The sequence below is a fragment of the Capricornis sumatraensis genome, chromosome 16, assembly GCF_032405125.1.
Source record: "Capricornis sumatraensis isolate serow.1 chromosome 16, serow.2, whole genome shotgun sequence".
NCBI lineage: Eukaryota > Metazoa > Chordata > Mammalia > Artiodactyla > Bovidae > Capricornis > Capricornis sumatraensis.
The window spans coordinates 10243901-10257270 of record NC_091084.1 but is presented as its reverse complement, the minus strand read 5'-3'; the positions used below and the strand labels follow the sequence as shown (position 1 = coordinate 10257270).

At 38.0% G+C, this 13370-nt stretch overlaps 1 protein-coding gene across 1 annotated transcript in view; it reads left to right on the top strand.

The window, feature by feature from the left end:
• Positions 1 to 13370, top strand: part of ARHGAP42 (Rho GTPase activating protein 42) — a 337489-nt gene that overhangs the window by 184275 nt on the left and 139844 nt on the right. Inside the window, exon 4 of the mRNA XM_068988830.1 lies at positions 2724 to 2795. Coding sequence (XP_068844931.1) covers positions 2724 to 2795 — 72 coding nt within the window. The remainder of the gene's footprint in view (positions 1 to 2723; positions 2796 to 13370) is intronic.

Genomic DNA, 13370 nt, shown 5'->3' with positions numbered 1-13370 from the left:
ACTGTTAATGAACGTGTAGTGAATGCTTCTATTCTTCCCTGTGCTGAACCCCTCCTGCACCCCCACCCCCACCCCTGCCTCATATTTGCGTAATTCTGTCTCTTGCCTTTTTTATGGTGATGCCTGTTCCTAGGATATTTTTTTCTCTTTGGTGTATCCAGTTCATATCCACTTCCTGTTCACCTCTATCCAGTACTTCCTGTTCACTATCCAAATACTACCTTGACTTATTTAGTTCTCATGGATCTTTTCCATTGTCAGAATTCTGATGTGTTTGGATGAATTCTGCATAGTTAATCATGTAACTATTCTCAATGTACTGTGATCAGTTTTGTCTCAAATTTTCCGAAAATTTTAGCAGGACTTTATGACATTAAATACTTGTTGAGTGAATATTTTTTCCCCCTTTTCACAACTAGGCATCAACTTTCATGCCTTAGTTTTTTTCCCTTTCCCATGTAGCTCAGTAGTGTGCTCGGCACATATATAAGCACCTAGTGATTGAATGTGGGAATGTCTAGGCCATCTGTCTTTTGTGACTGTCAAAGGAAAATACCTTCTCATAATGTGCACATAGATATCCTTCAACCAAAAGAATCGGATATGGAAGTATAGAAGAATCGGATATGGAAGTGTATCAGGTATATCATTACAGACGGATATATGTCATATATGTTTATTTGGAGATATTAAAAACTATAAGTTTTGAGTACTTTCTGGATGTAAGGCACTGAACTAAGTGTTTTACATTCATTATCTGCATCCTTAAAATCAAGTTGTTAGGTGATACAGCTGGTGATCAGAATGTTTAAATAGCAGTCCATAAGCTATGGAACTGTGTTGAAGTCAGCCATGCTTGATTTTAAATACATGTACTTAAGAGTTGTGCTGCATATCTTCTTATTCAGCCTCATTGTTTGAGTTTTCACCACTTGAGAAATATCTCTTTGTTTAAAATCATTGCCTTTAAATACATTAGGTCATGCTGGTTTCCAGCATAAAGCAAACATTCGGTAACTGTTGGCCTTTATTGTTGCTATTTTTCCAAATTACACTAAAGTGTCCATGACACTGTCTTTCCTTATGTGAACTTTAAAGGCAGAATCTGTTATTTAATACCTCTGTAACATCTGGAGAAATATATATGTATGTGTTTCAATGCATTTGGAGTATCACTAGGGCAAAGAGGATTTAGAGGGTGAGAATTAAAAGTGAGCTGCTTTGCTACTGTTCCCAGTCATTTTTCTGTAGTAAAATGCCTGCCCAGTGTATCTGGATGAATGCCTGTCCGAGCTCACAAAAAGGGTGGTAGGTGATTGATGGCAGAGGTATCTGTGCTGGCTCTCAATGGATTTTGAGTATTGATCTACTTTGTATGTTTTCACAATGGAGGATTTTAGGTACTTTTTTCAAGAGGTCATCTCATTTTCCTACAAATTGGAAAATGACAGAATCATGGGAAGCATTATTTAGTTTTTATTTTTGTGATTACTGTCTTTGTGTGTTAGGTAGATTATGGAATTTAAGAAATAAAGCTTGACTAGAGAATAACCAGTTTAGTGAAAATAATAGAAAGTAAAACCCATTTTTTGAAATTTTTAAATTGTGATATAATATCAAACTTATTTGAAATTATAAGAATAATATAAGGAGCTCCTGTATATGTTTTAACCTATTTTAAAATAGTGACTAATTTGAAAAATAGATTTTTCTCTTCATCTTAGCATTTGCTAACTATGTAGTAGGTCATAGTATTATCACAGCAGTAGAATGAATGGTAATTTTGTTAACTGGGCCTACCTTTCCCCCTCTCAACTTTATTGGTATATAATTGATATTATGTAAGTTTAAATTGTACAATATGTTGGTTTGATGCATTTATGTATTGCAAAATGATTAATACCATGACATTAGCTAATACCTCCATCTTGCCACATTATTATTTCCTTTTGTCATGAAAACATTTAAGATCCTATGTTTAATGTTAATGCTTTTTAAAGTGATTTTTTTAAAAATCAAGATTTCCTTCCAGCATGTTGCTTTCCTTAGAAATATGTCTTCTGAATCCAGTCATTGCCCCGACCCAGCTTGAACCCCCTCACAGTATTCTTACAGATTGATTTAAAGATTTATCTGTTTGAAAGTTTAAGTGAAACCCAATTTGGAGTTTTGGACTAAAACGCTGTTCATTGAAATAAAATCAGTTACTGTTTTAGTGTGGTTGGAAATATTATGAGAATATGCAGGCAAAGCCCAAGTATAAGGAATCTAATTAAATAGGGAAAAAAATAAGCCTGATTTTAGTTTGCAGCTGTACAATTATAATATTCTAGTGGCAAGACAGAAAGCTTTTATATGGCTCAATTTTCAAATGATGCTTGAACTGACTACATTAAACCAGTATAATTAAAGGTATATTAAAATTTAATGTCTGATGTGTAGTTAAATTTTAGAATATGAACTTTAAATATTTAAGATCTCACCATATGTACTTATTTTCACATTAGTCACATTATTGCTAGGATCAAGTGAAATAATTTGTGAAAATTTAATTATAAAGTAGAAAAAGACTACATGACATGTGTGAGGTATTTTTTATTTCATTTATAGATGCAAAAGGGAACAAAAACTGTTTAAGTAAGTGGAATAAGGGAGATATCGTTTTTTAAATATTGTTTGCATGAATTATACAGAATTTAATGTATTTGTATTTTTAATTTCAGATTCAAAATGCTAATGATGTATTAATTGCACCACTTGAGAAATTTCGCAAAGAACAAATAGGTGCAGCAAAAGTAAGTATTACATTTTATTATTCTTCATATATTCTCTTGATAATTAAAGATAATATATGTAATTTCAGATGTTAACATTTTTGAAATTAGAATGACCTTTTTAAAATTCTGTACGTCATTTAAAATTTTTGCACAGAGCCTATTACAAAGACTGAAATTCTTTTAAACAGAAGAAAGATATTATTCTCCTACTGAATAGAGAAAAAGTCAGCATAAGTGAGTTTCTCCCATCCCAACAGTGGTAGGACATTAGCAGTTTTAAAGAGGGTAAAATCATTGTAAAAATATGGTAAGTATTACTAACACCTATATAAAATAAAAATTAGGTATGTATGTTGAAAATTGAGGCAGTAATTATAAAATTGCTTTTACTTTTTCTATTTTTTATTCTTAATAAAGATATGTGTTTGTGGATAACTTTAGACATCTTTGTCATGCCTCTGCATTAATGTTTAATTCCTTATGGATCAACTAAAATTTCTCTGAGCCTAATAATTTCTGAAATTTACTTGCAACTTCTTTCCTAGTTCCATGTTTAACTACATCCTCAACATCATGTAAGGACTTAAAATTTGAGTTTCTAAAACAGAATTCATCATCTGTCATACTTCCCCCATCCTTTCTCTGTTTTGGTTTTCCATTCAATGACAAACCCTTTTCTCCTTTGAGCAGTGTTTTCATTCTCCTGCAGAAATACTTCTCCTTCTATCCTTCTCCCTTCTGTCTGAAATTTTTCCCCTCCTTGGACTATTTCCTACCCTTAACTTATTGAAGTCTTGCTAGCTCTCCATGGCTTATTTCATATCTCTGCGTCAGAAAGAAGCCTTCCTTTACATAGGTCTTTCTTTATACGTCTGTTCCCTTCCAGAATTGATTTTTTTTTTCTTAGAGGATCAAGTAATCTGTATGTTTATTTCCTGTGAAAAGCTATCACAGTCTGCCTTGAATTAGAGTTTTATGTGCACTTACCCACCAATTATGAGCCCTTATCAAGTCAAGAATGAAACCAGAACCATTCTCTGTTAATTAATTCAGCAAACATCTATCCGTATCTCTGTTGGCCCACTTATGGTGTTTGATAAGATTAAGGGATACAACTGTAAACAGGACAGACAAGCTCCCTGCACTTGTTATCTTTTGTGTGTTTACAAATGCACTGAGGATTGTGGAACAGAAGTGCATGGTGCCTTGTGAGAATATAATTAATGGAACTGACCTTGTCCAGAGAACCAAGCAATGCCTTCTGGAGGAAGTATTGGTTAAACTGAGAGCTGAATGATAGGAAAGAAACAGCTGGAAATGGGGATACAGGGAGGGGAAGGGAGGACCCCTTTTCACATTCCCAAAGAGGGAACAGGGTGAATATGAATGAAGGCTTTGAAGAAAGAGAGAGCCTGGCGTTTTAGAGTAAAAAGTTTTAATGTCTTTGAAACATAGACGACCGTGGGGATGGAGGACATGTGCACACCTTTATTAGTGGTTCACAGTGTTTACTCCTTATTCTGATTTACTCTTATTCTCTGATCATGTAAAGAAATGTAGGTAGAGGAGTGATTATACTTGCGCTTTAAAACATCCCTCTAGTTGGACTGGAGGTGGGGGGACTGTTTGAGTGAAGCCAGTTTGGGAGTTAGTCGTTAATGGCTGCAGGTTCAGAAGGGGACGGAGCCGTGGAGAAAACAGAGTATATTTCAGACATAAAATGGAAAGCGTAGGAAATGGGTTACAGACTGAAAAGTGAGCAACAGGACATTTCAGGGATAACTCCCAGGATTCTGTGTTGTAAAACTGGGCATTTTTTCCAGCCGCTTACTGACTTAGGCTGCGTTTATGTTTGAATGACAGAAATGGGGAGTTTGGCCTTGAGGTAGGATGACTGAACTCAGGGTCTCACCACGCCATCCAGGTGGAGACAGTGACTTGGCAGGTATGTGTTCAAATCTGAATTAGAAATGTGTTTGGGATCTGTCCTCCAGATGGTAATGAAAATCATGGGAGTAGGTTAGCGCCCTTAGGGAAAGAAGAGAGGGAGAAGAGGACCTAAATTCTTGATGACCTGAGAACTCTCAACATTTGATGTTTGGAAAGAGACAAAGACAGATAAGGAGGCTGAGAAGGAAGAAGAAGGAAGAAGCAGAAGAAGGAAGGAAATACAAGAATGTGGTGGCTTAGAGCAAGCAAGAGTCTTTTCAAGAGTAAAATAGCTGATCTTCCTTGAGATCCAGACTGCAGGGGTTTTCACTGAGTTATTAACTCTGTGACCTGATTAAATCCTCACAAGCAACCTGGGAGGTGAGTGCAGGTATTAGTTACATCTGCTTTACAGTGAGGAAAACGATGAGGTCACCTGCATGCACCAGACCCCAGAGCTGGGAAGTCAGACTCTGGGTATGAAATCAAGCCATTTTCCTTCAAGGTCTTGGTTTACAATATTTCATTTCATCAGTGGGCTTCCCTGGTGGCTCAGACGGTAAAGCATCTGCCTGCAATGTGGGAGACCTGGGTTCAATCCCTGAGTGAGGGAGATCCCCTGGAGAAGGAGTGGAAGGCAATGGCAACCCACTCCAGTATTCTTGCTTGGAAAATCTCATGGACGGAGGAGCCTGGTGGGCTACAGTCCATGGGGTCGCAAAGAGTCAGACATGACTGAGCGACTTCACTTTCATTTCATCAGTGATGTTTTTATAATGTTAAAAAGCTTTGTGAAGAATTCTTATTCTAGCACAGAATATTCCAAGTTTGGAGCTCATATAAAATAGTAAATTTCACATTTGTATAAATTCTTATTTGTTTACATTTGCTACAGGGGTAGTAGCATGAGCGAATACACTCATTTTATTTTGTTTTTTAAGTATCTCAGTTGCTGAACAGATCAGCTGGGAGCACACAACAGCATTCTACAATCTTGCCTACTCATTGGGAGGTTAAACTTACGATCGAATTAATTCAGATGACATCTTGAGCAAAAATGTGATTGTCGTGGGCCTCCTGGTGGTGTTGATTCTGTGTATTTTATTTGCCTGATAGCTCTTAGTACTATATTGTTGCTCAGTTTCTAAGTAATCCTTGTATAGTAAAGTGAATAGAAAGCAGGAATTGTCTTCTACAATATTTTTTAGGTCATTATCTTTTTTTCTGGTATTGTAGAACCATCTTGGTAGGAATACAAATCTTGAAGATGTTGATTTCTTTCTATCGCTTTGCTTCCTGTTATACTTAGTTAATTTTTTACTTGGTAAATACAGTGAATTCTCCAAATGATACTCAGCTGCTTTTCACAGTCTTGACAGTGGAGGTTTCACACAAGTGTGTTCAGGCCTGTGAGGGAGCCAGAGGAGAGGTCTGTTACAGCAGGACATGCTCAGTTGGTGCTGGTGGAAACACTGCGTCCAGTTGGCCCTTCCTCACGGGCGGATGGTCCTGTTTAGATGAAGTGGACAGAGTCCATGGACCACAAACATCCCCTGTGTGAAGTGTGTTTTTATGGAGCTTTGAGACACCTGATCCTTTGCTGTGGAAAGCGAGGCCCTGAGTGACTGACTTACAGTTGTGGGGAAACACCAAACAAAACAAACCACTGCATCTGTGAGGGACATTAGAAAAGATTAATGATGAGACTGGTGAACTGAAGGACAGGGGAGATGAGTCCTGCTTTGTGAACAGCTAAAGATTGGAAGAATTATCCATAATCACTTGCCAAGTGTGTATTTATTTTAGAGGTTCTTATTCTGAGGGTGTACACAGAATGGAATTGTATTGCAGGGCTGACCTATTACGCACGCCAGAGTATAGAAGTGAATGTTTGGTTTCTTTAATTTGCCTCCTGATACACTGCTGATTTAAATTCTAGAAATGAGTGGAAAGTAGGTATTTAGAATGATTAATGCTAGCTAGAATTCCCACAGTATGAATGTACTTAGAGCAGCATTATTGTAGAACATGATGAGATATAACTTTTTTCACATTTTTTTGTATACACTGACCGTTATATTTCATTACATTGGAAGTGTTCTCCTTGCTCCCAGAGAGAATGAATTGTAAGTCACATCTGCACACATGTTCCTGCATAAACTGACTCCAAAATATTGGTAGAATTTCATACCTGAGTTCCTAATCAAAGATACATGTAGGGAGAAATCTCCGTCGGGCTCATTTTCCACATATAAACAGACTGAGCCGGTAGTTGGGGGCAGAGTAAGGACCAGAGCTCAGTCCCTCGGACCATCGATCTTTTGACTCCTCCATGCTGCTCTTTAGAATACTCTTCTGTGAATTTTATTGTTTTCTCTACCATTAGCAAATAAATGTTTCAATGTGAAACATTTTAATGATAAAAATGTTGCAAATAAGCCCAAAGATGACCACTTTGAAGCAAGCCTAACTAATGTATCTCCCTTGATTTAAAAATTCCCCAGCATACAGTAGGCAGTTAACATGGGCTGGTTTTATTAGATAAAAGAGACATGAGAAATACTACCTGTTAAAGTTAAAAGGTACATTTTTATTTTATGGGAAATGTTTTTAAAACTGGTTTTCATTTTCACTTAGACTTTACTGGAAATCATGTGAACATTCTTCCATGGTTTTAAAACAAAAATAAATGATATAATGTTAGTCATGTAAAAATAGAACTTGATTTTCTTTACATTAATTTCACAGTGAAAACTGTAGTAGAATTGGATAGTTCTTGTCCCTTTGTTTTGTCCGTAGAAGAATTTGGTTCTGCTTCTGAACATTGTTAATTACATGACAAGGCATGTTAATAATTTTAGCATATGGTGCCTAAAATATATCTGTGGATAACTGTCACAATTAATTTCTATACAACCTTAAGATTTCCTTCATGTGGAAACTGCATCCTAATTTGTTGTCTCAAATATGCAAGTGGTTTAGGGAATCTAGGAGAATTACAAATGCTTTCAAATTTAAAAGAATTTGTCACTAAGCTGAGTTATTCATCTAATTTAAAGCATACTAAATACTTGAACTCATGTTGAAAACAATCCAAAAGCGAATCCCCTAGTGATCGAGTGGTTATGACTCTCCTCTCCTACTGCAGGGGGCACTGGACTTCCATTTTTTTTGGATTGTTCTCATAATGAATCCAAACATTAAATTAGATGAGTTACTCAGCTAGGTGATGAACTTATGGTTACCACAGGGGAAAGCCGGAGGGGCAGTGGGGGATTGGGAGATTGGGATTGACACATACACACTAATTTGCTGGTGGCGCAGATGGGAAAGAATCCGCTTGCAATGCGGGAGACCTAGGTTCAATCCCTGGGTTGGGAAGATCCCCCGGAGGAGGGCATGGCAACCCACTCCAGTATTCTTGCCTGGAGAATCCCCATGGACAGAGGAGCCAAGCGGGCTGCAGTCCATTGGGGTCACAAAGAGTCTGACATGACTGTGTGACTAAGCACAGTACTTCTGTAGAACAGGTAACTAATAAGACCCTACTGTATAGCATAGGAAACTCTATTCACTACTCTGTAATGACCTATATGGGAAAAAAAACTTAAAAAGAATGGTTATATACTGATTCACTTTGCTATACAACAGAAACTAACAACATTGTAAACCAACTGTGCACCAATAAAGATTAATTAAAAAAACAAAAGGAAGTTGTTTATAGGATCAGAGTATGGACTTAAATCGACTTCTCACCTGGTTTCTTAATACTTCCAATGCCTCTTCTTTATGGGGTTCTCAAGGCCTCAAGACAAGAATCCTGAAGTGGTTTGCCATTCACTTCTCCAGTGGACCATGTTTTGTCACAACTCTCCAACATGACCTGTCCAATTGGATGGCCTTGCACAGCATGGCTCATAGTTTCATTGAATTAGACGACATTGTGATCTATGGGATCGTTTTGGTTACAAATAGCTTACAGATAGCTGAGAAAAGAAGAGAAGCAAAAGGCAAAGGATAAAAGGAAAGATATACCCATCTGAATACAGAGTTCCAAAGAAGAGCAAGGAGAGGTAAAGAAAACCTTCCTCAGTGATCAGTGCAAAGAAATAGAGATAGAATGGGAAAGACTAGAGATCTCTTCAAGAAAATTAGAGATACCAAGGGAACTTTTCATGCAAAGATGGGCACAATAAAGGACAGAAACAGTATGGACATAACAGAAGCAGAAAATATTAAGAAGAGGTGGCAAGAATACACAGAACTATACAAAAGAGACCTTAATGACCCAGATAACCATGATGGTGTGAACACCCACCTAGAGCCAGACATCCTGGAATGTGAAGTCAAGTGAGCCTTAGAAAACATCACTACTAACAAAAGTTAGTGGAGGTGATCAAATTCCAGCAGAGCTATTTAAAATCCTAAAAGATGATGTTGTGAAAGTGTTGCACTTAATATGCCAGGAAATTTGGAAAACTCTGCAGTGGCCGCAGGACTGGAAAAGGTCGGTTTTCATTCCAGTCCCAAAGAAGTTCAGTTCAGTTCAGTTGCTCAGTCATGTCCGACTCTTTGCAATGCCATTGACTGCCGCAAACCAGGCTTCCCTGTCTATCACCAACTCCCAGAGCCTGCTCAAACTTCTGTCCATTGAGTTGGTGATGCCATCCAACCATCTCATCTTCTGTCATCCCCTTCTCCTCCTGACTTCAGTCTTTCCCAGCATCAGGGGCTTTTTGCAGTGATTTTGGAGACCAAGATAATAAAGTCTCTCAATATTTCCATGCTTTCCCCATCTATTTGCCATGAAGTGATGGGACCAGATGCCATGATATTAGTTTTTGGAATGCAGAATGTTAAGCCAGCTTTTTCATTCTCCTCTTTCACTTTCATCAAGAGGCTCTTCAGTTCCTCTTCACCTTCTGCGCCTCACCACTTTTAGGGTGGTGTCATCTGCATATCTGAGTTTATTTCTGTTTCTCCCAGAAATCTTTATTCCAGCTTGTGTTTCATTCAGCCTGGCATTTTGCATGATGTACTCTGCATGTAAGTTAAATAAGCAGGGTGACAATATACAGCCTTGACGTACTCCTTTCCCAGTTTGGAACCAGTCTCTTGTACCATGTCCGGTTCTACTGTTGCTTCTTGATCTGCATATAGGTTTCTCAGGAGGCAGGTAAGGTGGTCTGGTATTCCCACATTTTGAAGAATTTTCCATAGTTTGTTGTGATCCACACAGTCAAAGGCTTTAGTGTAGTCAGTGAAGCAGATGTTCTTCTGGAATTCTCTTGGGTTTTTCTATGATCCAATGGATGCTGGCAATTTGATCTCTGGTTCCTCTGCCTTTTCTAAACCCAGTTTGAACATCTGGAAATTCTTGGTTCATGTACTGTTGAAGTCTAGCTTGGAGAATTTTGAGCATTACTTTGCTAATGTATGAGATGACTGCAGTTTTGTGGTAATTTGAACATTCTTTGGTTGAACATTCTTTGGCATTGCCTTTCTTTGCTATTTGATGCTTTTAAACTTTGGTGTTGGAGAAGACTGTTGAGAGTCCCTTGGATTGCAAGGAGATCAAACCAGTCAATCCTAAAGGAAATTAGTTTGGAATAGTCATTGGTAGGACTGATGCTGAAGCTGAAGTTCTACTACTTTGGCCACCCAATGCCAAGAACTGACTCCTGGGAAAAGACCCTGATGCTGGGAAAGATTGAAGGCAGGAGGAGAAGGGGACGACAGAGGATGAGATGGTTGGATGGCATCACCGACTGAATGGACATGAGTTTGAACAAGCTCCAGGAGATGGTGAAGGACAGGGAAGCTTGGAGTGCTGCAGTCTATGGGGTCACAAAAAGTCAAGACACTTCTGAAGCAACTGAGCTTGTGCTCAACAGACTTAGATCACTTTACTTTCCTCCAACAGGTCCTTCAGGAAATGGTCAGGATTTTCATGTTTGCTTCTGGCCTCTGAGCTGAGTCTCTCTCTTAAACAGATATTCTCTGGCAGTGACTGTATTGGGACTGAGTTTCTGGGCAGACTAGAAACCATTTGATAGTTGATTTGAAATTACTTGCAATTTCCTTTATTGTACCTTCTATCAGTAGATTCTATTATGTTATATAGAGTGACAGAATAACTGATTTTGTTATTTGGTCATGTTTTTAAACAATAATATAACTCTTTGTAGTAGTTAACCAAGTACTGCCCTAAGCATGTTCCATGTAGCGGTGAGGGTAGTGCTGGTGCTTTAGTTCTTAAGTTGTGCCCAACTCTTGTGACCCAATGGGTGCCCAACTCTTGTGACCCAATGGACTGTAGCCTGCCAGGCTTCTCTGTCCATGGCATTTCCTGGGCAAGAATACTGGACTCGGTTGCCATTTCATTCTCTAGGGGGTCTTCCCCAACTAGGGGAATCAAACCCATGTCTCCTGCATTATAGGCAGTCTTCTGCGTTGCTGGCAGATTATTTACTGCTGAGCCATCAGGTGAAACTCATTTAATCCTCACACCCAACAGATAAGAAAACTGCTAAAACTGATAGATAAAGAAAATGAGGCGCCGAAAGTTTCAGCAGATGGGCAGAGGTCACATAACTGGAAAGGTGTAGAGTTAGATTTTAGCCAGAGATGAGATCAAGCCTGCAGAGTACTTTAGTACCACCACCACATGTTTGATGCTGAAGAAATACAAATCCCTTTTCTCTATACTGGGAAAAGGAAACGTTGTCTGGTTAGCATGTTTAGAGAGCAAGATTTACTGTCTTTTAATTGTTTATCAGCCAGTTCTGTAGAATCATACAAATTTGAGATCAAAACCTGGCATTTAATATTTAGGAAATGTGAACTTGGATAATAACTTTCTAAAGCCTTGGTTTCACCCTCAGAAAAATAGTACAATGTTAATTGTTCATATTCTATCATTAGTAGTAATACTTTGTGTTGGCATTAATCAAAGTATTGCAGTAAAAATACTGTTCATGTAGGTTAATTTGTCTTACTTTGTTTTATGGACAGAGACAAATGCAAGTTCATTGCTAAATATTTACATAGAGTGATTCATGGGGCTACCAAGCAAGAGGCTCTTTAATGTACCTTACTTGTAATTAATAACACTGTACAATCTCTGGAGCACTATTCTTATCACTGAAAATAGTCTTAAAGAGTTGGAACTATCATCATTCTTTAGATGACTGAGACCCAGAAGGATCAAGTGGTGTTGCTAGTAACCCCAGGGTTACTGTGCTCTGCCTGGGACTCAGATCCCAGGCTTCTTTTACCTGATTCAGTACTTTGACACCTGCCTCCATCATGGAATGTAAACCTTTTATATATATATATAATTTATTGTGTATTTTCACCATCCTTTACAGCATTTTATAAGGTTACTATCAGCCCTAATTGACCCCATTGCCACCACTAGAGAAACAAACCAGACCATTTTCCTTGGAGACAATGAATCGGTAGTCATTTCTGTACAAGTGGTACCATTCAGTGTCTCTGTGTACTTTGAAAATTCTAAATGTGTCGTGTTTTTATGTATATTTCAGAATCTGACAGTCATTGGGAAAGCTGAGCTTCACACAGACTTAGAATTCTGGGTAGGAATGTAACCCCAAAACCATTTTACTGAACAAGTCAATTTATATATATTACATCTTTATATATTAGGAGCTTCCCAGGCAGCGCTAGAGGTAGAGGCCTCCTGCCAATGTAGGAGACGCAAGAGACATGGGTTCAGTCCTTGGGCTGGGAAGATCCCCTGGAGGAGCAACTGGCAACCCACTCCAGTATTCTTACCTGGAAAATTCCTTGGACAGAGGAGCCTGGTGGGCTGCAGTCCATGGAATCACAAAAAATTGGACACGACTGAGTGCCCACACACACACGGGGACATTATATATTAAATGTCTCTGTGTGTTTACATACATATATAGATTATTGCAAACTTCATTAAGTGGTTCCTGTTTGCTCAGATAAGAAGATATGCTCTTATAATTTGATGATAATAGATTGTAGTTGAGATTATCATTATTTTTCCACCTAATTATTCTTATGTTGATGCCTGAAGACTGATCCTTAAGAAATATTTTAAGATTCCCCATGATATATATTTTTACAAAAGCTCCTAATGCTAAATTTTTAGGTCAAATATATAATTAAAAAAAATTTTCCCATAGTTTACAAATACCATATGTAAATAGGAACTGATAAAATACAGTGGAACCTTGCTAAGGAGCATCATTGTTAAAATCAGTGCCCAGAGATCTGGAGAGTGAAATCTGTTGTACAGTTCAGATTCCTTTTATTCTTCAGTGGTCAGCCTTCTTCAGTGTGAATCAAACCTATTTCCTTATAATGAAATCTCCATAGCAAATCTAGTTACTTAGGGTTAACCTGATGGAGGGAGAAATTCTAAATAATGAAAATTTTCTAGGTCTCTTGCTTCTACATAGGGCATCTGTGAGTAGTTCAAAAGTTCCATCTCCACAGAGCAAATTGCCCTAGCCAATTGTGTATCTTCTCCAGATAACAAGGTGGTTCTGAGACTTGGTGTTTTTATTTGTAGATGCATTCTTTCCTGTACCCTCTGTACAGGCTCCTCTGCTGCAGAAGAGTTTCATACATGAGTTTATTCCTCGAATTCATTTCAGCATACACATGTTG